This window comes from Phyllobates terribilis, unplaced genomic scaffold (genome assembly GCF_046119375.1).
Source record: "Phyllobates terribilis strain yellow unplaced genomic scaffold, ASM4611937v1 Scaffold_4__5_contigs__length_816908805, whole genome shotgun sequence".
NCBI lineage: Eukaryota > Metazoa > Chordata > Amphibia > Anura > Dendrobatidae > Phyllobates > Phyllobates terribilis.
This window is the reverse complement of record NW_027362764.1, coordinates 29,829,516-29,854,617: the sequence shown is the minus strand read 5'-3', so window position 1 is coordinate 29,854,617 and position 25,102 is coordinate 29,829,516. Positions and strand designations below refer to the sequence as shown.

The following is a 25,102-nucleotide window of genomic DNA, read 5'->3' as shown; positions in this document are numbered from 1 at the left end:
AGGAACCTTCCCTATTATGCCTTTATCTGCAGGAAACTTCATTATGCCTTTATCTGCACAAACCCCTCTGTGCTCTGTATCAGCCACCAATCTCTTCACAGTACCATGATCACCCTTACGTTTTTATGAAATATCGATCACCCTTACGTTTTTGTGAAATATCTAATGTTTTCATACCTTGTCCGAGGCATTGCACTATGTGACCCTTTTCAGCAGCAGAGATCCTTTTTCTTCCCCAAAAATTGCATCTTTACGAAACTTACATCCAATTTGTATAATAATTTGGAACGTGCAGTAACTCTGCTGTATGTCAAATTTATATCATTCCTTTATAGCATTATTCTGGATTATACATTTTGGAGATTTCTGGCTTCCACCTTTAGGTTCCTCCTATGAGACATTTCCTAAAATTCATTGATTGGCATTCAGGTGACAGGTGACATCTTATCTCCAAATTCTTTCCCCGTGAGGTTTTTGTGGATCAATATTGGTGTGAGCTCTCCGAGGGGAATGCACCGCTGACTCCTCCCTGCAAATAATGAGAAATGGACTCTGTTCTCAATAGTAAAACAGCCCAGCAGAGACATGAACGAGGGGGCAGCGGATGATTCCACAGGTGAACGACCAGCCTAGGACGGACAGATCGCTGGTGTACGTTCACTGTGGCCATGGCCTCCAGATCCTCCTGCTGGTGGCTCCATGTCTGGTGCCTCGTTATTCTCCAGCACACGTGGATCAGCTCCAATCAGCCGGCACCGACCAATGGTGAGTTCTAGTTTAAATATAATTTACCTGATTTAGATGTAGCAGAGCTGAGTTTATCATTTGGTATAAAATAAGGTAGTATTGTGTGGTGTTAACATTTCTCTAAGGGCTCATACCCATCTGTGTGAAAAAAAAAACAGTATCTGGACCGAAAAATCGTACGAGTGTCATGCAAGTGTCATACGAATTTCATGCGAGGACAATGCGATTTTTCACACCTAGCATCCGATTTACATCCGATTGTCATGCGAATGCGATCAGATTGCAATGCAATTTTAACATGGGCTTTTACATAGAGGAATTCTCTATGTCATTTACACATAGTTTTCCTAGGAAACATTCTTCAATACATATATACACAGCTCAAAAACTAAAGGGAACACTGAAATAACCCATCCTAGATCTGAATGAATGAAATCTTCTCACTGAATACTTTGTTCTGTAGAAAGCTGAATGTGCTGACAACAAAATCACACAAAAATCATCAATGGAAATCACATTTATTAACCAATGGAGGCCTGGATTTGGAGTCACTCCCAAAATTAAAGTGGAAAAACCCACTACAGGCTGATCCAAACTTTGATGTAATGTCCTTAAAACAAGTTACAATGAGGCTGAGTATTGTGTGTGGCCTCCACGTGCCTGTATGACCTCCCTACAACGCCTGGGCATGCTCATGATGAGGCTGAGTATTGTGTGTGGCCTCCACGTGCCTGTATGACCTCCCTACAACGCCTGGGCATGCTCCTGATGAGGCTGAGTATTGTGTGTGGCCTCCACGTGTCTGTATGACCTCCCTACAACGCCTGGGCATGCTCCTGATGAGGCTGAGTATTGTGTGTGGCCTCCACATACCTGTATGACCTCCCTACAACGCCTGGGCATGCTCCTGATGAGGCTGAGTATTGTGTGCTTCCTCCACGTGCCTGTATGACCTCCCTACAACGCCTGGGCATGCTCCTGATGAGGCTGAGTGACGCGCCCCTGGGCCTGTGCTGAGTAGCGTTGCGCACGCGGGAGCCTACCCGGAGCCGGATCTGATAGGGGTAGTAGTCTCGTGGCGGTGACCCGGTCCGTGCCCAGGGAGTCAAGCTGAGTGGCAGTATATTAGCAGTAGATGTAGGACGACTACGCCACCCGTTGAATGCAGCTATGGAGCTGCCGCTGCAGGGCAGACCGCTGAGGCCGGTGGTAGGATAGTGCAGCGTAGATGGTATAACCCCCAACGGGAGGGGTATGGCCTCAGGGCAGCCGACGTGGATGATGGGGGTAGCAGGAACCACTCAGAGACGATGCGGTGTAGTTCAGGGTCTTTACTGGTGACAAAGATAGACCCTCCCGGAGTACTGGCTAGCGGTCGGGGCCTGGTCAGTCCTTGAGCAGATGGGATCCCCCTTGGCCAGGCGGAGTTGTAGGCCTCCCCAACTAATTGTACTCTTCTGGCTTCCTTGCTAGAGGCGGGTAAAGGTAGCCCACGTCCCTGAGTGTACCGTGTGGTGCTCACCCGTATGGCCGGTGACTCGGGGCCTTCTAGTGGCTTCCGCTCCACGACGGCGGTGCTGGTCCCACGCGTGTGACCGTGCCTTCGGGTTTCTTGGCCAGAGGACCTGAAATCCCCTGCCGGGCGGTTTCTGCTGCTGGGTCTGGGTTAATCCCCACAGCCTCGGACTCCGGGTCCGGTGGTAACTCTTCAATCAGGGCGAGCTCTTCAGCTGCCAGCCCCTGATTCCTTTTAGCACTGCTCCCACAGAGCTCCTGATCTCTCTTTCCTATAGCTGCTTCTCTTCTTCTCAACTCTTCTTCTTCTCACTAACCCTGCCTCAGCCCCAGCTTTATATAGGGGAAGTTCTTCCCCTCCCAGGACTGGGCAGGAGGTGTGGCATGCATAGGATTCCTGACCAAGAGACCTCCCACCTGCTCTCAGACATAACATTGCTATTACTGTGGAGACCAGACCCCTGGGGTGCCACATTCCCCCCTAGTGAAAGTTAGTACTCCGGGACTAAACATACTTTTGTAAACATAACAAGGTGCAAACAATAACATTCAAATAGAGACAACACATAAGGTGGTCACGGAACGTCCGCAACCGGGTGCAGTCTTTGAAGAAAACAAAGGTGTCCATTTCACCAAGAGACAGGGAGCCGTAACCAGGTAGGGGTCTGTCCTACCCCGAGTCCTTAACAGTCTTTAGTCCATTCCTGGTTACGCTCCAACATATGTACAAAGGATTCCGGATAATCCACAAACGACACCTATAGAATAACTAAAAATACACAATTATTTACAGGTAACAGAAAACAGGTATATACAAATAAAACAGTTTGAGCACTTTAAATCCTCCAACGTACGGGTAACTGGCCTCTAGTGGCTCTAGTGGACCTACAGAGCTGGCTGACTGGTCCTGAGCTACAGGGTATAGGAGCTGTCAAGGGTAAACTGGGCAGCCGTCTACGGACTCTTTGGCTCACTAGGGGTATGGCAGGCTCACTATAAGCAGAGGGTTGATTCTCCTGGTCTGCTTGTGTGGGGTCTTCTGCCTCCTGGACCGGCTGTTCTTCCAGCTCCACCTGTGTCTCCGTAGGTCCTTGGGATGCTGGTTGGAGGAACGTGAGGACGGGTACCACAACAGCACCATTGACTTGAGTCCAAGACCGAGGGAAGTCTCCGAGCACAGTACTAACCATATCTTCCCTTTCCTCTACGGGTCGAGGGTCTTCTTGTTCCTCTTCAGGGTTCCGTAGCTGTTCAGGACACTTCTTCAGGTGATCCCGGGATACAATGGCTGTGGTTTCCCCTCCGTCTTTACTGATTGTACAGATCTTTGGGTTGTCGTGGCTTGAGGGCAATACGGTGTACGGGTCCTTCTCCCACTGGTCGTCCAACTTGTGGAGCCGTCTTTTCCTCTTCAAGACCTGCTCTCCGGGCACCAGGGGAACAGCGGGAGCATACTGGTTGTAAGTTTTCTCTTGTCTTTCCCTAGCTTGACAGAGACTTCGCTCCACGCTCTCCTGTACTTTCTGGTACTGCTGCTGCCTCTCTGTGTCCCAGTCTGCTTCTGGTGAAGTGTCCTCGGGTGTCAGGACTCCCATCTCCAGATCAACAGGAAGCTTACCAGGTCTTGCCCTCATTAGGTAAGCCGGGGTACAGTTGGTGGAACCTACAGGGATGTGGTTGTATAGGTCCACCAGGTCGGGCAGCTTTTCAGGCCACAGACTACGTTCTTCCAGGGGCAATGTTTTCAGAAGATCTATCACCACCTGGTTCATTTTCTCACAAAGTCCATTAGTTTGCGGGTGATAGGGTGTTGTTCTAATCTTCCGGCAGCCATACAGGGTGCAGAACTCCTGGAAGACTTCCGCTTCAAAGGCAGGCCCCTGGTCCGTCAGCACCTGCTCCGGGTATCCATGCGGATGGCAGAAGTGCTGTTGGAAGGCTCTAGCTGCTGTGTGAGCCGTTAAGTCCTTGACGGGGACGACAACCAAGAACCGGGAGTAGTGATCCACGATGGTTAACGCGTAGACGTAGCCACTTCTGCTTGGGGTCAGTTTTACATGATCCAAGGCTACCAGTTCCAACGGCTGTCTGGTGATGATGGACCGCAGGGGAGTCTTCTGGCTGGCACGGTCCCTCCTTCTTAAGTTGCATGGGCCACAGTCTCTGCACCACCTCTCGATGGTTCCTCTCATGCCTACCCAATGGAACCGCCCGCGCAGCAGAAACTCCAGCTTCTTCCATCCGAAATGCCCAGCTCCGTCGTGGTATGCCTCCATCACCATAGCTGCGTCTCTTCTTGGCACCACTACTTGCCAGATTAGTTCATGCGTCCGGGAGTTAACCATTCTGCGGCACAACTTTCCCTTATAAAGGAACAGTCGACTCTTCTCAGCCCACAGTTGCTTGGCTTCCTCCGGAGCGTCTGGGTCAAGGCGTGCATCTGGCCGAGTCAGCATCTCCTTTACCAGACGGACGGCAGGGTCACTGTCTTGCGTCTCCACCCAGTTGAAATTAGGTAAGGGGTTGAACGTAGCGGTTTGCTTACTTCTTACACGGTGGGAATACTGGATAGTCCCATGACGGTGGAACGCGGGGAGCTCAACTTCTTCCAGTTCCTCTGAATCTTCCCCTACGTCCGGTAGGTTTGGCATCCTGGACAGGGCGTCTGCGTTGGTATTGGAGCGTCCTGCCCGGTATTTGATTGTAAACTCATAGTTGGACAAGCGGGCCATCCATCTCTGCTCCAGGGCACCGAGTCTTGCAGTGTCCAGGTGTGTCAACGGGTTGTTATACGTGTACACGGTGAACCGGGAAGAAGCGAGGTAGTGCTTAAAGCGTTCGGTGACTGCCCACACCACTGCCAGGAACTCTAGCTTAAATGAGCTGTAATTCTCAGGGTTTCTTTCGGTGGGTCGCAGTTTTCGGCTGGCGTAAGCAATTACCCGTTCTTTCCCCTGCTGGATCTGGGATAGTACGGCTCCTAGCCCGATGTTACTGGCGTCGGTGTAGAGGATAAAGGGCTGGCTGTAATCCGGGTACGCCAGGATTTCATCCCCCGTGAGGGCCATCTTCAGCTGGCGGAAGGACTCTTCTTCCAGCTTCTCCCATCTGAAGGGTGGCTTCTGGTTCTTGGCCTTCCTGGACTGGCCTATCAGGAGGTCCTGCATAGGAGCTGCCTTTTTGGTGAAACCGGGAATGAACCTTCGGTAGTAGCCTACCAACCCGAGGAACTGCCTCACTTCCTTTACGCTGGAGGGGCTTGGCCATTCCTTAATTGCGGTGATCTTATCAGGGTCGGGAGCCACTCCGTCAGCACTCACCACGTGTCCCAGGTACTGCACCTTTGGCTTCAGGAGGTGACACTTGGAGGGTTTCACCTTTAGGCCGTAACTTGCCAGAGCTTCGAACACTTCCGCCAGGTGTTTCAGGTGGTCCTCGTAGGTCTTGGAATAGACGATGACATCGTCCAGGTATAACAGGACCGTCTCAAAGTTTCGGTGTCCCAGACAGCATTCCATCAGTCGCTGGAAGGTTCCTGGTGCGTTGCAGAGTCCAAACGGCATGCAGGTAAACTCGCTAAGTCCCATCGGGGTGGTGAATGCGGTCTTCTCCCGGTCCGCCTCTTCTACAGGAACCTGCCAGTACCCGCTAGTGAGATCCAAGGTGGAGAAGAAGTTAGCAGATTTTAAAGCAGCCAAAGACTCCTCTATTCTTGGTAAGGGGTACGCATCTTTGTGTGTGATACGGTTAATTTTCCGGTAATCTACACACATTCTCATGGTGTTGTCTTTCTTTTTGACCAAGACTAGTGGAGCTGCCCAGGGGCTACAGCTTTCCCTGATTACCCCAGCCTCCTTCATGTCTCTAAGCATCCCCTTGGCGTGTTGGTAGTGTGCAGGGGGTACGGGTCGATACCTCTCTTTTATGGGAGGATGGTCTCCCGTGGGGATGTGGTGTTCTACCCCCTTGACTCGCCCGAAGTCTAACGGGTGTTTACTAAACACTCTCTCGTACTCTTGAACCACCCGGTAGACTCCCTGTTTCAGGTGGGAGGGAGTGGAGTCAGTACCCAAATGTAGTTGCTGACACCAATCCTCCATTATTTTCGTAGAGCCGTTACCTTCCTCCGGGTGAGATGGAGGCAAGGGTTCCACAGACTGTATAGAATTTTGGTTGATAGTATATAATTTGGCTAGCGTAGCATACCGGGGCAGGTATACTTCCCTTTTCCCGATATTTATTATACGAACGGGCACCCTCCCATGGCGTACATCAACTACCCCCCGTGCTGTCAAAATGGTGGGCCTACTGTCTGAGTAGACTGGTTCTACCATGGCCTGATAATCTCTACCTCTCAGACCAATAGCTGCCCGGCACCAAATCATCATTTCACTTTTTGGAGGCATGGCAATAGGGAAAGGGTCACACATTCTTACGCTATCAATCTCACCACCGGAGAGTTCCACCTGTTGCCGTCGCATCAGTGCCCGGATCTCTTTCTGGAGCACTCGCTGCTGGCCGGAGCTGGCGTTCTTGGCAACCTGCTGTAAAATGAAAATCACCTCTGCAAGACAATTTTCAATCACATTAGTTCCTAGAGTTATCTTTGGGTGACTCTCGCGCTTGTCAATGTCTACAATGATCAGTCCCTGTGCTGCCAGTTCGACTCTACCGATTTTAATGGTCATTTCTTTAAATCCGATCTGTGGCACGGGCTGACCATTACTGGCGATGATACTCAAGTCGTCGTCTGGATAGTGGGTTATATCTGAGTCATTCCAGTACTGCTTGAAGAGCACGTACGGGATGGTGGTGACCTGTGACCCGGTGTCCAGTAGGGCACTCATAGGGATGCCATCCAGTACCACAGGCAAGAATGGACGTCCTCCCACATATTTGTCGCGCAGCTCGATGGGCCTGGTGATCTTTTTCCTGGGGGTTGGCCCTCTACCCCAGGTTGTGCCAGTTTAAAGGACAGTACCTTGCCATATGTCCGGGTTGATTGCAGCGGCGGCAGATGGGTTGTCCGTCCTCGTTGTATCGGTTGCTGGGTCTTCCTCTGGCCGGTGGGGTCCTCCTTGGTCGACGCCACGGGATGTCCTCCGGTCCGGATGCCAGCTGGATCTTCCCTGGAGTGGAAACCTGTAAAGACTGCACAGTTCGGGTTAGCGCAGCAACGCTTTTAGCTAGCTCTTGGACCTGATGGTGCAGGTCTGGAGCCGGGTCATTGTTCAAAGCCTGCGCATCAGCCCCCACAGGCCCTGCCGACGAGGGCGCCGCCTCCTGGTGGTAAGCGGTAGTAGGGCGCCTGTGGGTCACAACGCCACCCGGTGCCGGTTCTCGGAGCACCCGGATGGCTCTGTCCTTGAACTGTGCAAAGTCCAGATGAGGATCCTGTAAGGCCATTGCCCGCAACTGGGTTCGGTGGGCATTGCAATATAGTCCCTCTATAAATTGTTCGGTCAACAGCCTGTCCTCGTTTCCCACGCCGTCAGGGTCGGTCTGCTTAATGGCTCTCAGGGCCTCTTGTAGGTTTAGTGCATAGTCCCTTATACTCTCATGTGCTCGCTGCTTGCACCCATAGAATCTAAGCTTAATCTCGGCTGAGGTGCGGGTATCAGAGGTGTCCTTCAGCCGGGTTAATATCCCTGCGACAGTCCTCCTCCCAGGTGGCCAGGACTTTACTTCCCTTTGGGCTGCCCCGGTTAGTTGGGCCACCAGGATGCTCACTTTTTGCTCCTCTGTGAGGGGGTACACCTGGAAGAGGCTATCCAGCTTTTCTTTAAAGTCATTCAGGGTATGTGACTCCCCTGAGTATTGGGGTAGCCAGGCTGCTCCCGGGATATAGGGCATGGTAAAAGGCATGACTGCAGCAGCGGTGGCGCTGGCGGGGGTTGAGGCAGTGAAGCTCTCCTCCGTATCCGACATCTTTCTCCCCCCTAGTGGACCGTGGCCTACCTTGCGATGATCCTCTTCCGTAGGCCGCGGCTCCGCAGTGGATCGTCAGGGTTGAGGACCTTCCGTCGCGCTCCTGTGACGTCGGCGTCTGCTGGGCTCCTTCCAGGACCTTACGCAACGTCCGGACGTGAGGCGGGGCTTCAGTTCTCGCGCGCTTTTGGAGTCCACGCCCCTCTTCTTCCCGCGCGGCGTCTTCAAGATGGCGTCCAACGGCGGGAAAACTCCACGGAAGGCGGGAAGAAGGCTGAAAATGGCGCCGGATGGCGGGAAAACTTCACGGATGGCGGGAAGAAGGCTGAAGATGGCGCCGGATGGCGGGAATCTTCGCGGATGGCGGGAAGAAGGCTGAAGATGGCGCCGGATGGCAGGAATCTTCACCACTGGTAAGTTTGAACAGTCTTTTTCAGGCACGCAGTACCCGGTGGTTGCGGTCACGTAATCCTGCCGACTACGCCAAAAGCTGACGCGCCCCTGGGCCTGTGCTGAGTAGAGTTGCGCACGCGGGAGCCTACCCGGAGCCGGATCTGATAGGGGTAGTAGTCTCGTGGCGGTGACCCGGTCCGTGCCCAGGGAGTCAAGCTGAGTGGCAGTATATTATCAGTAGATGTAGGACGACTACGCCACCCGTTGAATGCAGCTATGGAGCTGCCGCTGCAGGGCAGACCGCTGAGGCCGGTGGTAGGATAGTGCAGCGTAGATGGTATAACCCCCAACGGGAGGGGTATGGCCTCAGGGCAGCCGACGTGGATGATGGGGGTAGCAGGAACCACTCAGAGACGATGCGGTGTAGTTCAGGGTCTTTACTGGTGACAAAGATAGACCCTCCCGGAGTACTGGCTAGCGGTCGGGGCCTGGTCAGTCCTTGAGCAGATGGGATCCCCCTTGGCCAGGCGGAGTTGTAGGCCTCCCCAACTAATTGTACTCTTCTGGCTTCCTTGCTAGAGGCGGGTAAAGGTAGCCCACGTCCCTGAGTGTACCGTGTGGTGCTCACCCGTATGGCCGGTGACTCGGGGCCTTCTAGTGGCTTCCGCTCCACGACGGCGGTGCTGGTCCCACGCGTGTGACCGTGCCTTCGGGTTTCTTGGCCAGAGGACCTGAAATCCCCTGCCGGGCGGTTTCTGCTGCTGGGTCTGGGTTAATCCCCACAGCCTCGGACTCCGGGTCCGGTGGTAACTCTTCAATCAGGGCGAGCTCTTCAGCTGCCAGCCCCTGATTCCTTTTAGCACTGCTCCTACAGAGCTCCTGATCTCTCTTTCCTATAGCTGCTTCTCTTCTTCTCAACTCTTCTTCTTCTCACTAACCCTGCCTCAGCCCCAGCTTTATATAGGGGAAGTTCTTCCCCTCCCAGGACTGGGCAGGAGGTGTGGCATGCATAGGATTCCTGACCAAGAGACCTCCCACCTGCTCTCAGACATAACATTGCTATTACTGTGGAGACCAGACCCCTGGGGTGCCACATGAGTATTGTGTGTGGCCTCCACGTGCCTGTATGACCTCCCTACAACGCCTGGGCATGCTCCTGATGAGGCTGAGTATTGTGTGTGGCCTCCACGTGCCTGTATGACCTCCCTACAACGCCTGGGCATGCTCCTGATGAGGCTGAGTATTGTGTGTGGCCTCCACGTGCCTGTATGACCTCCCTACAACGCCTGGGCATGCTCCTGATGAGGCTGAGTATTGTGTGTGGCCTCCACGTGCCTGTATGACCTCCCTACAACGCCTGGGCATGCTCCTGATGAGGCTGAGTATTGTGTGTGGCCTCCACGTACCTGTATGACCTCCCTACAACGCCTGGGCATGCTCCTGATGAGGCTGAGTATTGTGTGTGGCCTCCACGTGCCTGTATGACCTCCCTACAACGCCTGGGCATGCTCCTGATGAGGCTCAGTATTGAATGTGGCCTCCACGTGCCTGTATGACTTCCCTACAACGCCTGGGCATGCTCCTGATGAGGCTGAGTATTGTGTGTGGCCTCCACGTGCCTGTATGACCTCCCTACAACGCCTGGGCATGCTCCTGATGAGGCTCAGCATTGTGTGTGGCCTCCACGTGCCTGTATGACCTCCCTACAACGCCTGGACATGCTCCTGATGAGGCTGAGTATTGTGTGTGGCCTCCACGTGCCTGTATGACCTCCCTACAACGCCTGGGCGTGCTCCTTATGAGGCTGAGTATTGTGTGTGGCCTCCACGTGCCTGTATGACCTCCCTACAACGCCTGGGCTTGCTCTTGATGAGGCTGAGTATTGTGTGTGGCCTCCACGTGCCTGTATGACCTCCCTACAACGCCTGGGCATGCTCCTGATGAGGCTGAGTATTGTGTGTGGCCTCCACGTGCCTGTATGACCTCCCTACAATGCCTGGGCATGCTCCTGATGAGGCTGAGTATTGTGTGTGGCCTCCACGTGCCTGTATGACCTCCCTACAACGCCTGGGCATGCTCCTGATGAGGCTGAGTATTGTGTGTGACCTCCACGTGCCTGTATGACCTCCCTACAACGCCTGAGCATGCTCCTTGTGGCACCCCAGGGGTCTGGTTTCCACAGTAACGGCAATGTTATGTCTGAGAGCAGGTGGGAGGTCTCTTGGTCAGGAATCCTATGCATGCCACACCTCCTGCCCAGTCCTGGGAGGGGAAGAACTTCCCCTGTATAAACCTGGGGCTGAGGCAGGGTTAGAGAGTGGAGAGGGAGAGTGCAGCCAGGAGGGGTGACAGGGAGCTGTGGCTCCGGCTGGGCCCAGCTCCTGGGCCATGCCAGAGACAGAGAAGAGACGCAGCATAGGAAGAAACAACAGGAGCTCTGTGGGAGCAGTGTTACAAAGAGTCAGGGGCTGGCAGCTGCAGAGCTCGCCCTGACTGAGAAGATTTCTTACCGGACCCGGAGTCCGAGGCTGTGGGGACTAACTCCTACCCAGCAGCAGAATCCGTCAGGCAGGGGATTTCAGGTCCTCTGGCCAAGAAACCCGAAGGCACGGTCACACGCATGGGACCAGCACCGCCGTCGTGGAGCGGAAGCTACTAGAAGGCCCCGAGTCACCGGCCATACGGGTGAGCACCACACGGTACACTCAGGGACGTGGGCTACTTATACTCGCTTCTAGCAAGGTAGCCAGAAGAGTATCGTTAGTTTGGGAGGCCTACAACTCCGCCTGGCCAGGGGAGATCCCATCTGCTCAAGGACTGACCAGGCCCCAACCGCTAGCCAGTACTCCGGGAGGGTCTATCTTTGTCACCAGTAAAGACCCTGAACTACACCGCATCGTCTCTGAGTGGTTCCTGCTACCCCCATCATCCACGTCGGCTGCCCTGAGGCCATACCCCTCCCGTTGGGGGTTATACCATCTACGCTGCACTATCCTACCACCGGCCTCAGCGGTCTGCCCTGCAGCGGCAGCTCCATAGCTGCATTCAACGGGTGGCGTAGTCGTCCTACATCTACCGCTGATACAGCGCCACTTAGTCTGACTCCCTGGGCACGGACCGGGTCACCGCCACGAGACTACAACCCTCAACAGATCCGGCTCCGGGTAAGCTCCCGCGTGCGCAACGCTGCGCGACACAGGCCCAGGGGTGCGTCAACTTTTGGCGTAGTCGGCAGGATCTCGTGCCCGCAACCACCGGGTACTGCGTGCCTGAAAAAGACTGTTCAAACTTACCAGTGGTGAAGATTCCCGCCATCCGGCGCCATCTTCTGTCTTCTTCCCGCCATCCACGAAGTTTTCCCGCCATCCGGCGCCATCTTCTGCCTTCTTCCCGCCATCCGTGGAGTTTTCCCGCCGTTGGACGCCATCTTGAAGACGCCGCGCCCGAAGAAGAGGGGCGTGGACTCCGAAAGCGCGCGAGAACTGAAGCCCCGCCTGACGTCCGGACGTTGCGTAAGGTCCTGGAAGGAGCCCAGCAGACGCCGACGTCACAGGAGCGCGATGGAAGGTCCTCAACCCTGATGATCCACTGCGGAGCCGCGGCCTACGGAAGAGGATCATCGCAAGGTAGGCCACGGTCCACTAGGGGGGAGAAGGATGTCGGATACGGAGGAGAGCTTCACCGCTTCAACCCCCGCCAGCGCCACCGCTGTTGCGGTCATGCCTTTCACCATGCCCTATATCCCGGGGGCAGCCTGGCTACCCCAGTACTCAGGGGAGTCACATACCCTGCATGACTTTAGAGAAAAGCTGGATAGCCTCTTCCACGTGTACCCCCTCACAGAGGAGCAAAAAGTGAGCATCCTGGTGGCCCAATTAACCGGGGCAGCCCAAAGGGAGGTAAAGCCCTGGCCACCTGGGAGGAGGACTGTCGCAGAGATACTAACCCAGCTAACCGAGGAGGAGCTGCAGTACTACCAATACGAGGAAAGCCAAGAGGACCCGGACGGGTCTGAGGACTACCCTCAGGAGGGAGCACAAAGAGGACATAGCTACTGAAGAGAAGTAGCGTGAATAAAGAGCTGTAAATAGTTACCCGTAAGGGTACAAGGACTGCTGCTAATTAAAATATGGTCCCCGTTGGGATTAGTGAATTGTTCCCCATGTGCCCCTATCTTAAACCAGGCTGAGGACTGTGAGCAGCCATTCCTTATCCCCACTGGCCGAGGACTGAGAGCGGCCATATCCTGTAAATAATTATGTGTTTCTAGTAATTTATGGGAGTCTTTGGTGGATTTGCCGGGAATCCTTTGTACATAGTTGGAGCGTAACCCAGGACGGACTAAAGACTGTTAAGGACTCGGGGCAGGACAGACCCCTACCTGGTTACGTCTCCCTGTTTTGGTGAAATGGACACCTTGCTTTTCTTCAAAGACTGCACCCGGTTGCGGACACGCCGTAACCATCTTTATGTGTTTTTCTTATTGTATTATTATTGTTTATACCTTGTTATGTTTTTCTAAAAATATGTTTAGTCCCGGAGTACTAAATTTCACTAGGGGGGAATATGGCACCCCAGGGGTCTGGTTTCCACAGTAACGGCAATGTTATGTCTGAGAGCAGGTGGGAGGTCTCTTGGTCAGGAATCCTATGCATGCCACACCTCCTGCCCAGTCCTGGGAGGGGAAGAACTTCCCCTGTATAAACCTGGGGCTGAGGCAGGGTTAGAGAGTGGAGAGGGAGAGTGCAGCCAGGAGGGCTGACAGGGAGCTGTGGCTCCGGCTGGGCCCAGCTCCTGGGCCATGCCAGAGACAGAGAAGAGAAGCAGCATAGGAAGAAACAACAGGAGCTCTGTGGGAGCAGTGTTACAAAGAGTCAGGGGCTGGCAGCTGCAGAGCTCGCCCTGACTGAGAAGATTTCTTACCGGACCCGGAGTCCGAGGCTGTGGGGACTAACTCCTACCCAGCAGCAGAATCCGTCAGGCAGGGGATTTCAGGTCCTCTGGCCAAGAAACCCGAAGGCACGGTCACACGCATGGGACCAGCACCGCCGTCGTGGAGCGGAAGCTACTAGAAGGCCCCGAGTCACCGGCCATACGGGTGAGCACCACACGGTACACTCAGGGACGTGGGCTACTTATACTCGCTTCTAGCAAGGTAGCCAGAAGAGTATCGTTAGTTTGGGAGGCCTACAACTCCGCCTGGCCAGGGGAGATCCCATCTGCTCAAGGACTGACCAGGCCCCAACCGCTAGCCAGTACTCCGGGAGGGTCTATCTTTGTCACCAGTAAAGACCCTGAACTACACCGCATCGTCTCTGAGTGGTTCCTGCTACCCCCATCATCCACGTCGGCTGCCCTGAGGCCATACCCCTCCCGTTGGGGGTTATACCATCTACGCTGCACTATCCTACCACCGGCCTCAGCGGTCTGCCCTGCAGCGGCAGCTCCATAGCTGCATTCAACGGGTGGCGTAGTCGTCCTACATCTACCGCTGATACAGCGCCACTTAGTCTGACTCCCTGGGCACGGACCGGGTCACCGCCACGAGACTACAACCCTCAACAGATCCGGCTCCGGGTAAGCTCCCGCGTGCGCAACGCTGCGCGACACAGGCCCAGGGGTGCGTCACTCCTGATGAGGCTGAGTATTGTGTGTGGCCTCCACGTGCCTGTATGACCTCCCTACAACGCCTGGGCATGCTCCTGATGACGCTGAGTATTGTGTGTGGCCTCCATGTGCCTGTATGACCTCCCTACAACGCCTGGGCATGCTCCTGATGAGACTGAGTATTGTGTGTGGCCTCCACATGCCTGTATGACCTCCCTACAACGCCTGGGCATGCTCCTGATGAGGCTGAGTATTGTGTGTGGCCTCCACGTGCCTGTATGACCTCCCTACAACGCCTGGGCATGCTCCTGATGAGGCTGAGTATTGTGTGTGGCCTCCACGTGCCTGTATGACCTCCCTACAACACCTGGGCATGCTCCTGATGAGGCTGAGTATTGTGTGTGGCCTCCACGTGCCTGTATGACCTCCCTACAACGCCTGGGCATGCTCCTGATGAGGCTGAGTATTGTGTGTGGCCTCCACGTGCCTGTATGACCTCCCTACAACGCCGGGGCATGCTCCTGATGAGGCTGAGTATTGTGTGTGGCCTCCACGTGCCTATATGACCTCCCTACAACGCCTGGGCATGCTCCTGATGAGGCTGAGTATTGTGTGTGGACTCCACGTGCCTGTATGACCTCCCTACAACGCCTGGGCATGCTCCTGATGAGGCTGAGAATTGTGTGTGGCCTCCACGTGCCTGTATGACCTCCCTACAATGCCTGGGCATGCTCCTGATGAGGTTGAGTATTGTGTGTGGCCTCCACGTGTCTGTATGACCTCCCTACAACGCCTGGGCATGCTCCTGATGAGGCTGAGTATTGTGTGTGGCCTCCACGTGCCTGTATGACCTCCCTACAACGCCTGGGCATGCTCCTGATGAGGCTGAGAATAGTGTGTGGCGTCCACGTGCCTGTATGACCTCCCTACAACGCCTGGGCATGCTCCTGATGAGGCTGAGTATTGTGTGAGGCCTCCACGTGCCTGTATGACCTCCCTACAATGCCTGGGCATGCTCCTGATGAGGCTCAGTATTGTGTGTGGCCTCCACATGCCTGTATGACCTCCCTACAACGCCTGGGCATGCTCCTGATGAGGCTGAGTATTGTGTGTGGCCTCCACGGGCCTGTATGACCTCCCTACAACGCCTGGGCATGCTCCTGATGAGGCTGAGTATTGTGTGTGGCCTCCATGACGCGCCCCTGGGCCTGTGTCGCGCTGCGCTGCGCATGCGGGAGCTTACCCGGAGCCGGATCTGTGGAGGGTTGTAGTCTCGTGGCGGTGACCCGGTCCGTGCCCAGGGAGTCAAACTAGACGGCAGTCCATTAGTAGTAAATGGTTGATGACTACGCCACCCGTTGAGTGCAGCCAGGGGGCTGCTGCTGCAGGGCAGACCGCTGAGGCCGATGGTGGGATTGTGCAGCGTGATAGTATAACCCCCAACGGGAGGGGTATGGCCTCAGGGCAGCCGACGTGGATGATGGGGGTAGCAGGAACCACTCAGAGACGGTACGGTGTAGTTCAGGGTCTTTACTGGTAACAACAAAAGACCCTCCCGGAGTACTTGCTAGCGGATGGGGCCTGGTCAGTCCTTGAGCAGATGGGATCTCCCCTGGCCAGGCGTAGTTGTAGGCCTCCCAAACTGACTGTACTCTTCTGGCTACCTTGCTAGGAGCTGATGTAAGTAGCCCACGTCCCTGAGTGTACCGTGTGGTGCTCACCCGTATGGCCGGTGACTCGGGGCCTTCTAATGGCTTCCGCTCCACGATGGCGGTGCTGGTCCCACGCGTGTGACCGTGCCTTCGGGCTTCTGGGCCAGAGGACCTGAAATCCCCTGCCTGACGGATTCTGCTGCTGGGCAGGAATTAGTCCCCACAGCCTCGGACTCCGGGTCCGGTAAAAAGTCTTCTTAGTCAGGGCGAACTCTGCAGCTGCCAGCCCCTGACTCCTTGTAACTGCTGTTTCTTCCTATGCTGTCTCTACTTCTTCTCTTCTTCTACTCACTCACCCTGCCTCAGCCCCAGGTTTATATAGGGGAAGTTCTTCCCCTCCCAAGACTGAGCAGGAGGTGTGGCATGCACAGGATCCCTGACTAAAGGACCTCCCACCTGCTCTCAGACATAACATTACGTTACTGTGGCAACCAGACCCCTGGGGTGTCACATTCCCCCCTAGTAAAATTTAGTACTCCGGGACTAAACACATTTAGAAAACATAACAAGGCAAAACATTAATAATACAATAAGAAAACACATAAAGATGGTTACGGCGTGTCCGCAACCGGGTGCAGTCTCTGAAGAAAGCAAGGTGTCCATTTCACCAACACAGGGAGACGTAACCAGGTAGGGGTCTGTTCTACCCCGAGTCCTTGACAGTCTTTAGTCCATCCTGGGTTACGCTCCAACTATATACAAGGATTCCCGGTAAATCCACCAAGGATTCCTAAAAACAACTAGAAATACAAAATTACACACAAGCAACTATAGACAGGTAAACATTATAAAATAGCTTAAACATTTAGATCCTCCAACGTGCGGGTAACTGGCCTCTAGTGGCCCTAGTGGACCTACGGAGCTGACTGTCTGGCCCTGAACTACAGGGTGTAGGAGCTGTCAAGGGTAAACTGGGCAGCTGTCTACCGGCTCTTTGTCTCACTAGGGGTACGGCAGGCTCACTATAAGCAGAGGGTTGATTCTCCTGTTCTACTTGTGTGGAGTCTTCTGCCTCCTGGACCGGCTGTTCTTCCAGCTCTACCCGTTGCTCCGTAGGTTCTTGGGATGATGGTTGGAGGAAGGTGAGCACGGGTACCACAACTGCACCATTGACTTGAGTCCAAGACCGAGGGAAGTCCCCGAGCACGGTACTAACCATATCTTCCCTTTCTCCCACGGGTCGATGGTCTTCTTGTTCCTCTTCAGGGTTCCTCAGTTGTTCGGGACACTTCTTCAGGTGGTCCCGGGATACAATGGCTGTGGTTTCCCCTCCGTCTTTACTGATGGTACAGACCTTCGGGTTCTCGTGGCTTGAGGGCAGTACGGTGTACGGGTCCTTCTCCCACTGGTCATCCAACTTGTGGAGCCGTCTTTTCCTCTTCAAGACCTGCTCTCCGGGTACCAGGGGAACAGCGGGAGCATACTGGTTGTAAGTCTTCTCTTGTCTTTCCCTAGCCTGACAGAGACTTCGCTCCACGCTCTCCTGTACTCTCCGGTACTGCTGCTGCCTCTCTGTGTCCCAGTCTGTTTCTGGTGAAGTGTCCTCAGGTGTCAGGACTCCCATTTCCAGGTCAACAGGTAACTTACCAGGTCTCGCCCTCATTAGGTAAGCCGGGGTACAGTTGGTGGAACCTACCGGGATGTGGTTGTATAGGTCCACCAGATCGGGCAACTTCTCAGGCCACAGACTGCGTTCTTCCAGGGGCAATGTTTTTAGAAGATCCATTACCACCTGGTTCATTTTTTCACAAAGCCCATTAGTTTGCGGATGGTAGGGTGTCGTCCTTATCTTCCGGCAGCCATACAGATTGCAGAATTCCTGGAAGACCTCCGATTCAAAGGCAGGTCCCTGGTCCGTCAGCACTTGGTCCGGGTACCCGTGTGGACGGCAGAAGTGCTGCTGGAAGGCCCTAACTGCTGTTTGAGCCGTTAAGTCCTTGACGGGGACGACAACCAAGAACCGGGAGTAATGATCCACGATGGTTAACACGTAGACGTAGCCACTTCTGCTTGGGGTCAGTTTTACATGATCCAAGGCTACCAGTTCCAACGGTTGCCGGGTGACGATGGACTGCAGGGGAGTCTTCTGGCAGGCCCTGTCCTTCCTTCTCAGATTGCACGGGCCACAGTCTCTGCACCACTTCTCGATGGTTCCCCTCATGCCTACCCAGTGGAACCGCTCGCGCAGCAGGAACTCCAGCTTTTTCCACCCGAAGTGTCCAGCTCCGTCGTGGTATGCCTCCATCACCATGGCTGCGTCTCTTCGGGGCACCACTACTTGCCAGAGTAGTTCATGCGTCCGGGAGTTGACCATTCTGCGGCACAACTTCCCCTTGTAAAGGAATAGTCGACTCTTCTCCGCCCATAGTTGTTTGGCTTCCTCCGGAGCGTCTGGTTCAAGGCGAGCCTCCGGCCGAGTCAGCATCTCCTTCACCAGTCGGACGGCAGGGTCGCTGTCTTGCGTTTCCGCCCAGTTGTAGTGGGGTAAGGGGTTCAACGTAGCAGCCTGCTTACCCCTTACCCGGTGGGAATACTGGATAGTCCCATGACGGTGGAACGCAGGGAGTTCAACTTCTTCCAGTCCCTCCGGATCTTCTCCTTCGTCCGGCAGGTTGGGCATCCTGGACAGGGCGTCCGCGTTAGTATTGGAGCGTCCTGCCCGGTATTTGATTGTGAACTCGTAGTTGGACAGACGGGCCATCCACCTCTGCTCCAGGGCACCGAGTCTTGCCGTGTCCAGGTGTGTCAACGGGTTGTTATCCGTGTATACGGTGAACCGGGAAGAAGCGAGGTAATGCCTAAAGCGCTCGGTGACTGCCCATACCACTGCCAGGAACTCTAGCTTAAATGAGCTGTAATTTTCGGGGTTCCTTTCGGTGGGTCGCAGTTTTCGGCTGGCATAGGAGATTACTCGTTCTCTCCCCTGCTGAATCTGGGACAGTACGGCTCCTAGCCCGATGTTACTGGCGTCGGTGTAGAGGATGAAGGGCTGGCTATAGTCCGGGTACGCCAAGATTTCATCCCCCGTGAGGGCCATCTTCAGCTGGCGGAAGGACTCTTCTTCTAGCTTTTCCCATTTGAAGGGCGGCTTCTGGTTCTTGGCCTTCCGGGACTGGCCTATCAGGAGGTCCTGCATAGGTGCTGCCTTTTTGGTGAAACCGGGAATAAACCTTCGGTAGTAGCCTACCAACCCTAGGAACTGCCACACTTCTTTTACGCTGGAGGGGCTTGGCCATCCCTTAATTGCGGTGATCTTATCGGGGTCGGGAGCCACTCCGTCAGCGCTCACCACGTGTCCCAGGTATTGCACCTTTGGTTTCAGGAGGTGACACTTGGAGGGTTTCACCTTTAGGCCGTAACTCGCCAGAGCTTCGAACACCTCCGCCAGGTGTTTCAGGTGGTCCTCATAAGTTTTGGAGTATACGATGACATCGTCCAGGTACAACAGGACCGTCTCGAAGTTTCTGTGGCCCAGACAGCACTCCATTAATCGTTGGAAGGTTCCTGGGGCGTTGCAGAGTCCGAACGGCATGCAGGTGAACTCGCTAAGTCCCATCGGGGTGGTGAATGCGGTCTTCTCCCGGTCCGCCTCTGCTACAGGAACCTGCCAGTACCCGCTAGTGAGATCCAAGGTAGAGAAGAAGTTAGCAGATCTTAAAGCAGCCAATGACTCCTCTATCCTTGGTAAGGGGTACGCATCCTTGTGTGTGATACGGTTGATTTTCCGGTAATCTACACACATCCTCATGGTGTTGTCTTTCTTTTTGACTAAAACTAGTGGGGCTGCCCAGGGGCTACAGCTATCCCGGATTACCCCAGCCTCCTTCATGTCTCTAAGCATCCCCTTGGCGTGTTGGTAATGTGCAGGGGGTACGGGTCGATACCTCTCTTTTATGGGAGGATGATCTCCCGTGGGGATGCGGTGTTCTACCCCCTTGACTCGCCCGAAGTCTAACGGGTGTTTACTAAACACTCTCTCATACTCTTGAACCACCCGATAGACTCCTTGTTTCTGATGTGAGGGAGTGGAGTCAGTACCCCGATGTAGTTGCTGACACCAGTCCTCCATGTCTTTCTTAGAGCCGTTACCTTCCTCCGGGTGAGATGGAGGCAAGGGTTCCACAGATTGTATAGAATTTTGATTAGTGGTATATAATTTGGCTAGCGTGGCATACCGGGGCAGGTACACTTCCCTCTCCCCGATATTTATTATGCGAACGGGCACCCTCCCATGGCGTACATTGACCACCCCCCGTGCTGTCAAAATGGTGGGCCTACTGTCTGAGTAAACTGGTTCTACCATTGCCTGGTAATCTCTACCTCTCAGACCAATAGCTGCCCGGCACCAAATCATCATTTCACTTTTTGGGGGCATGGCAATAGGAAAAGGGTCACACATTCTTACGCTACCAATCTCACCGCCGGAGAGTTCCACTTGTTGCCGTTGCATCAGTGCCCGGATCTCTTTCTGGAGCACCCGCTGCTCGCCGGAGCTGGCGTTCTTGGCAACCTGCTGTAAAAGGAAAATCACCTCTGCAAGACAATTTTCAATTACGTTAGTTCCTAGAGTTATTTTTGGGTGACTCTCATGTTTATCAATATCTACAATGATCCGTCCCTGTGCGGCCAGTTCGACTCTACCGATTTTGAGGGTCACCTCTTTAAATCCGATCTGTGGCACGGGCTGGCCATTGCTGGCGATGATACTCAAGTCGTCGTCAGGGTAGCAGGTAATATCCGAGTCATTCCAGTACTGCTTGAAGAGCCCGTACGGGATGGTGGTGACCTGTGACCCGGTATCCAGTAGGGCACTCATGGGAATGCCATCCAGTACCACAGGCAAGACTGGACGTCCTCCCACATATCTGTCGCGCCAGTTCGATGGGCCTGGTGATCTTTTTCCTGGGGGTTGGCCCTCTACCCCAGGTTGTGCCCGTTTAAAGAACAGTACCTTTCCATATGTCCGGGTTGATTGCAGCGGCGGCAGATGGGTCGTCCGTCCTCGCTGTATCGGTCACTGGGTCTTCCTCTGGCCGGTGGGGTCCTCCTTGGTCGACGCCACGGGATGTCCTCCGGTCCGGATGCCAGCTGGATCTTCCCTGGGGTGGAAACCTGTAAAGACTGCACAGTTCGGGTTAGCGCAGCAACGCTCTTAACTAGCTCTTGGACCTGATTGTGTAGGTCTGGAGCCGGGTCATTGTCCAAAGCCTGCGCATGAGCTCCCACAGGCCCTGTCGACAAGGGCGCCGCCTCCTGGTGGTAAGTGATAGCTGGGCGCCTGTGGGTCACAACGCCACCCGGTGCTGGTTCTCGGAGCACCCGGATAGCTCTATCCTTGAACTGTGCAAAGTCCAGATGGGGATCCTGTAAGGCCATTGCCCGCAACTGGGTTCGGTGGGCATTGCAATATAAACCCTCTATAAATTGTTCAGTCAACAGCCTGTCCTCGTTTCCCACCCCATCAGGGTCGGTCTGCTTTATGGCCCTCAGGGCCTCTTGTAGGTTTAGTGCATAGTCCCTTATACTCTCATGCGCTCGCTGCTTGCACCCGTAGAATCTAAGCTTGATCTCGGCTGAGGTGCGGGTATCGAAGGTGTCCCTCAGCCGGGTTAGTATCTCTGCGACAGTCCTCCTCCCAGGTGGCCAAGATTTTACTTCTCTTTTGGCTGCCCCGGTTAGTTGGGCCACCAGGATGCTCACTTTTTGCTCTTCTGTGAGGGGGTACACCTGGAAGAGGCTATCCAGCTTTTCTCTAAAGTCATGCAGGGTATGTGACTCCCCTGAGTACTGGGGTAGCCAAGCTGCTCCCGGGATATAGGGCATGGTGAAGGGCATAACTGCAGCAGCGGTAGCGCTGGCGGGCGTTGAGGCAGTGAAGCTCTCCTCCGTATCCGACATCTTCCTCCCCCCTAGTGGACCGTGGCCTACCTTGCGATGATCCTCTTCCGTAGGCCGCGGCTCCGCAGTGGATCGTCAGGGTTGAGGACCTTCCGTCGCGCTCCTGTGACGTCGGCGTCTGCTGGGCTCCTTCCAGGACCTTACGCAACGTCCGGACGTGAGGCGGGGCTTCAGTTCTCGCGCGCTTTCGGAGTCCACGCCCCTCTTCTTCCCGCGCGGCGTCCTCAAGATGGCGTCCAATGGCGGGAAAACTCCACGGATGGCGGGAAGAAGGTCGAAGATGGCGCCGGATGGCGGGAAACCTCCACGGATAGCGGGAATCTTCACCACTGGTAAGTTTGAACAGTCTTTGCTTTTCAGGCACGCAGTACCCAGTGGTTGCGGGCACGAACTCCTACCCGACTACGCCAAAGTTGACGCGCCCCTGGGCCTGTGTCGCGCTGCGCTGCGCATGCGGGAGCTTACCCGGAGCCGGATCTGTGGAGGGTTGTAGTCTCGTGGCGGTGACCCGGTCCGTGCCCAGGGAGTCAAACTAGACGGCAGTCCATTAGTAGTAAATGGTTGATGACTACGCCACCCGTTGAGTGCAGCCAGGGGGCTGCTGCTGCAGGGCAGACCGCTGAGGCCGATGGTGGGATTGTGCAGCGTGATAGTATAACCCCCAACGGGAGGGGTATGGCCTCAGGGCAGCCGACGTGGATGATGGGGGTAGCAGGAACCACTCAGAGACGGTACGGTGTAGTTCAGGGTCTTTACTGGTAACAACAAAAGACCCTCCCGGAGTACTTGCTAGCGGATGGGGCCTGGTCAGTCCTTGAGCAGATGGGATCTCCCCTGGCCAGGCGTAGTTGTAGGCCTCCCAAACTGACTGTACTCTTCTGGCTACCTTGCTAGGAGCTGATGTAAGTAGCCCACGTCCCTGAGTGTACCGTGTGGTGCTCACCCGTATGGCCGGTGACTCGGGGCCTTCTAATGGCTTCCGCTCCACGATGGCGGTGCTGGTCCCACGCGTGTGACCGTGCCTTCGGGCTTCTGGGCCAGAGGACCTGAAATCCCCTGCCTGACGGATTCTGCTGCTGGGCAGGAATTAGTCCCCACAGCCTCGGACTCCGGGTCCGGTAAAAAGTCTTCTTAGTCAGGGCGAACTCTGCAGCTGCCAGCCCCTGACTCCTTGTAACTGCTGTTTCTTCCTATGCTGTCTCTACTTCTTCTCTTCTTCTACTCACTCACCCTGCCTCAGCCCCAGGTTTATATAGGGGAAGTTCTTCCCCTCCCAAGACTGAGCAGGAGGTGTGGCATGCACAGGATCCCTGACTAAAGGACCTCCCACCTGCTCTCAGACATAACATTACGTTACTGTGGCAACCAGACCCCTGGGGTGTCACATCCACGTGCCTGTATGACCTCCCTACAACGCCTGGGCATGCTCCTGATGAGGCTGAGTATTGTGTGTGGCCTCCAGGTGCCTGTATGACCTCCCTACAACGCCTGGGCATGCTCCTGATGAGGCTGAGTATTGTCTGTGGCCTCCACGTGCCTGTATGACCTCCCTACAACGCCTGGGCATGCTCCTGATGAGGCTCAGTATTGTGTGTGGCCTCCACGTGCCTGTATGACCTCCCTACAACGCCTGGACATGCTCCTGATGAGGCTGAGTATTGTGTGTGGCCTCCACGTGCCTGTATGACCTCCCTACAACGCCTGGGCTTGCTCCTGATGAGGCTGAGTATTGTGTGTGGCCTCCACGTGCCTGTATGACCTCCCTACGACGCCTGGACATGCTCCTGATGAGGCTCAGTATTGTGTGTGGCCTCCACGTGCCTGTATGACCTCCCTACAACGCCTGGGCATGCTCCTGATGAGACTGAGTATTGTGTGTGGCCTCCACGTGCCTGTATGACCTCCCTACAACGCCTGGACCTGCTCCTGATGAGGCTCAGTATTGTGTGTGGCCTCCACGTGCCTGTATGACCTCCCTACAACGCCTGGACATGCTCCTGATGAGGCTCAGTATTGTGTGTGGCCTCCACGTGCCTGTATGACCTCCCTACAACGCCTGGACATGCTCCTGATGAGGCTCAGTATTGTGTGTGGCCTCCACGTGCCTGTATGACCTCCCTACAACGCCTGTGTGACACCCCAGGGGTCTGGTTGTCACAGTGATAGAGATATTACGTCTGAGAGCAGGTGGGAGGTCCTTTGGTCAGGGATCCTGTGCATGCCACACCTCCTGCCCAGCCTTGGGAGGGGAAGAACTTCCCCTGTATAAACCCGGGACTGAGGCAGAGTTAGTGAGTCCAGGAAGAGTAGAGACAAGAGCAGCATAGGAAGCAGCAGAGTCACAAGGAGTCAGGGGCTGGCAGCTAAAGAGCTCGCCCTGACTAAGAAGATTCTTTACCGGACCCGGAGTCCGAGGCTGTGGGGACTAACTTCTACCCAGCAGCAGAATCCGTCAGGCAGGGGATTTCAGGTCCCCTGGCCCAGAAGCCCGAAGGCCCGGTCACACGCGTGGGACCAGCACCGCCATCGTGGAGCGGAAGCCATTAGAAGGCCCCGAGTCACCGGCCATACGGGTGAGCACCACACGGTACACTCAGGGACGTGGGCTACTTACATCAGCTTCTAGCAAGGTAGCCAGAAGAGTACAGTCAGCTTGGGAGGCCTACAACTACGCCTGGCCAGGGGAGATCCCATCTGCTCAAGGACTGACCAGGCCCCGTTCGCTAGCAAGTACTCCGGGAGGGTCTATCGTTGTTACCAGTAAAGACCCTGAACGCTACCATACCGTCTCTGAGTGGTTCCTGCTACCCCCATCATCCACGTCGGCTGCCCTGAGGCCATACCCCTCCCGTTGGGGGTTATACTATCACGCTGCACCATCCTTCCACCGGCCTCAGCGGTCTGCCCTGCAGCAGCAGCCCCCTGGCTGCATTCAACGGGTGGCGTAGTCATCAACCATTTTCTACCGCTAACAGACTGCCGTCCAGTTTGACTCCCTGGGCACGGACCGGGTCACCGCCACGAGACTACAACCCTAAACAGATCCGGCTCCGGGTAAGCTCCCGCGTGCGCAACGCAGCGCGACACAGGCCCAGGGGCGCGTCAATTTTGGCGTAGTCGGCAGGATCACGTGCCCGCAACCACCGGGTACTGCGTGCCTGAAAAGCAAAGACTGTTCAAACTTACCAGTGGTGAAGATTCCCGCCATCGGTGAAGATTCCCGCCATCCGGCGCCATCTTCAGCCTTCTTCCCGCCATCGGTGAAGTTTCCCGCCATCCGGCGCCATCTTCAGCCTTCTTCC

The 25,102-nt window shown here is 55.1% G+C and overlaps 1 protein-coding gene across 2 annotated transcripts in view; it reads left to right on the top strand.

The window, feature by feature from the left end:
• Positions 1-484: 484 nt before the first annotated feature.
• LOC141264846 (uncharacterized) overlaps positions 485-25,102 on the top strand; it is a 247,326-nt gene continuing 222,708 nt past the window's right edge. For both annotated transcript variants that reach the window (XM_073677210.1, XM_073677209.1), the window contains exon 1: positions 485-765. In XM_073677210.1, coding sequence (XP_073533311.1) covers positions 669-765 — 97 coding nt within the window. In that variant the 5' untranslated portion in view covers positions 485-668. The remainder of the gene's footprint in view (positions 766-25,102) is intronic.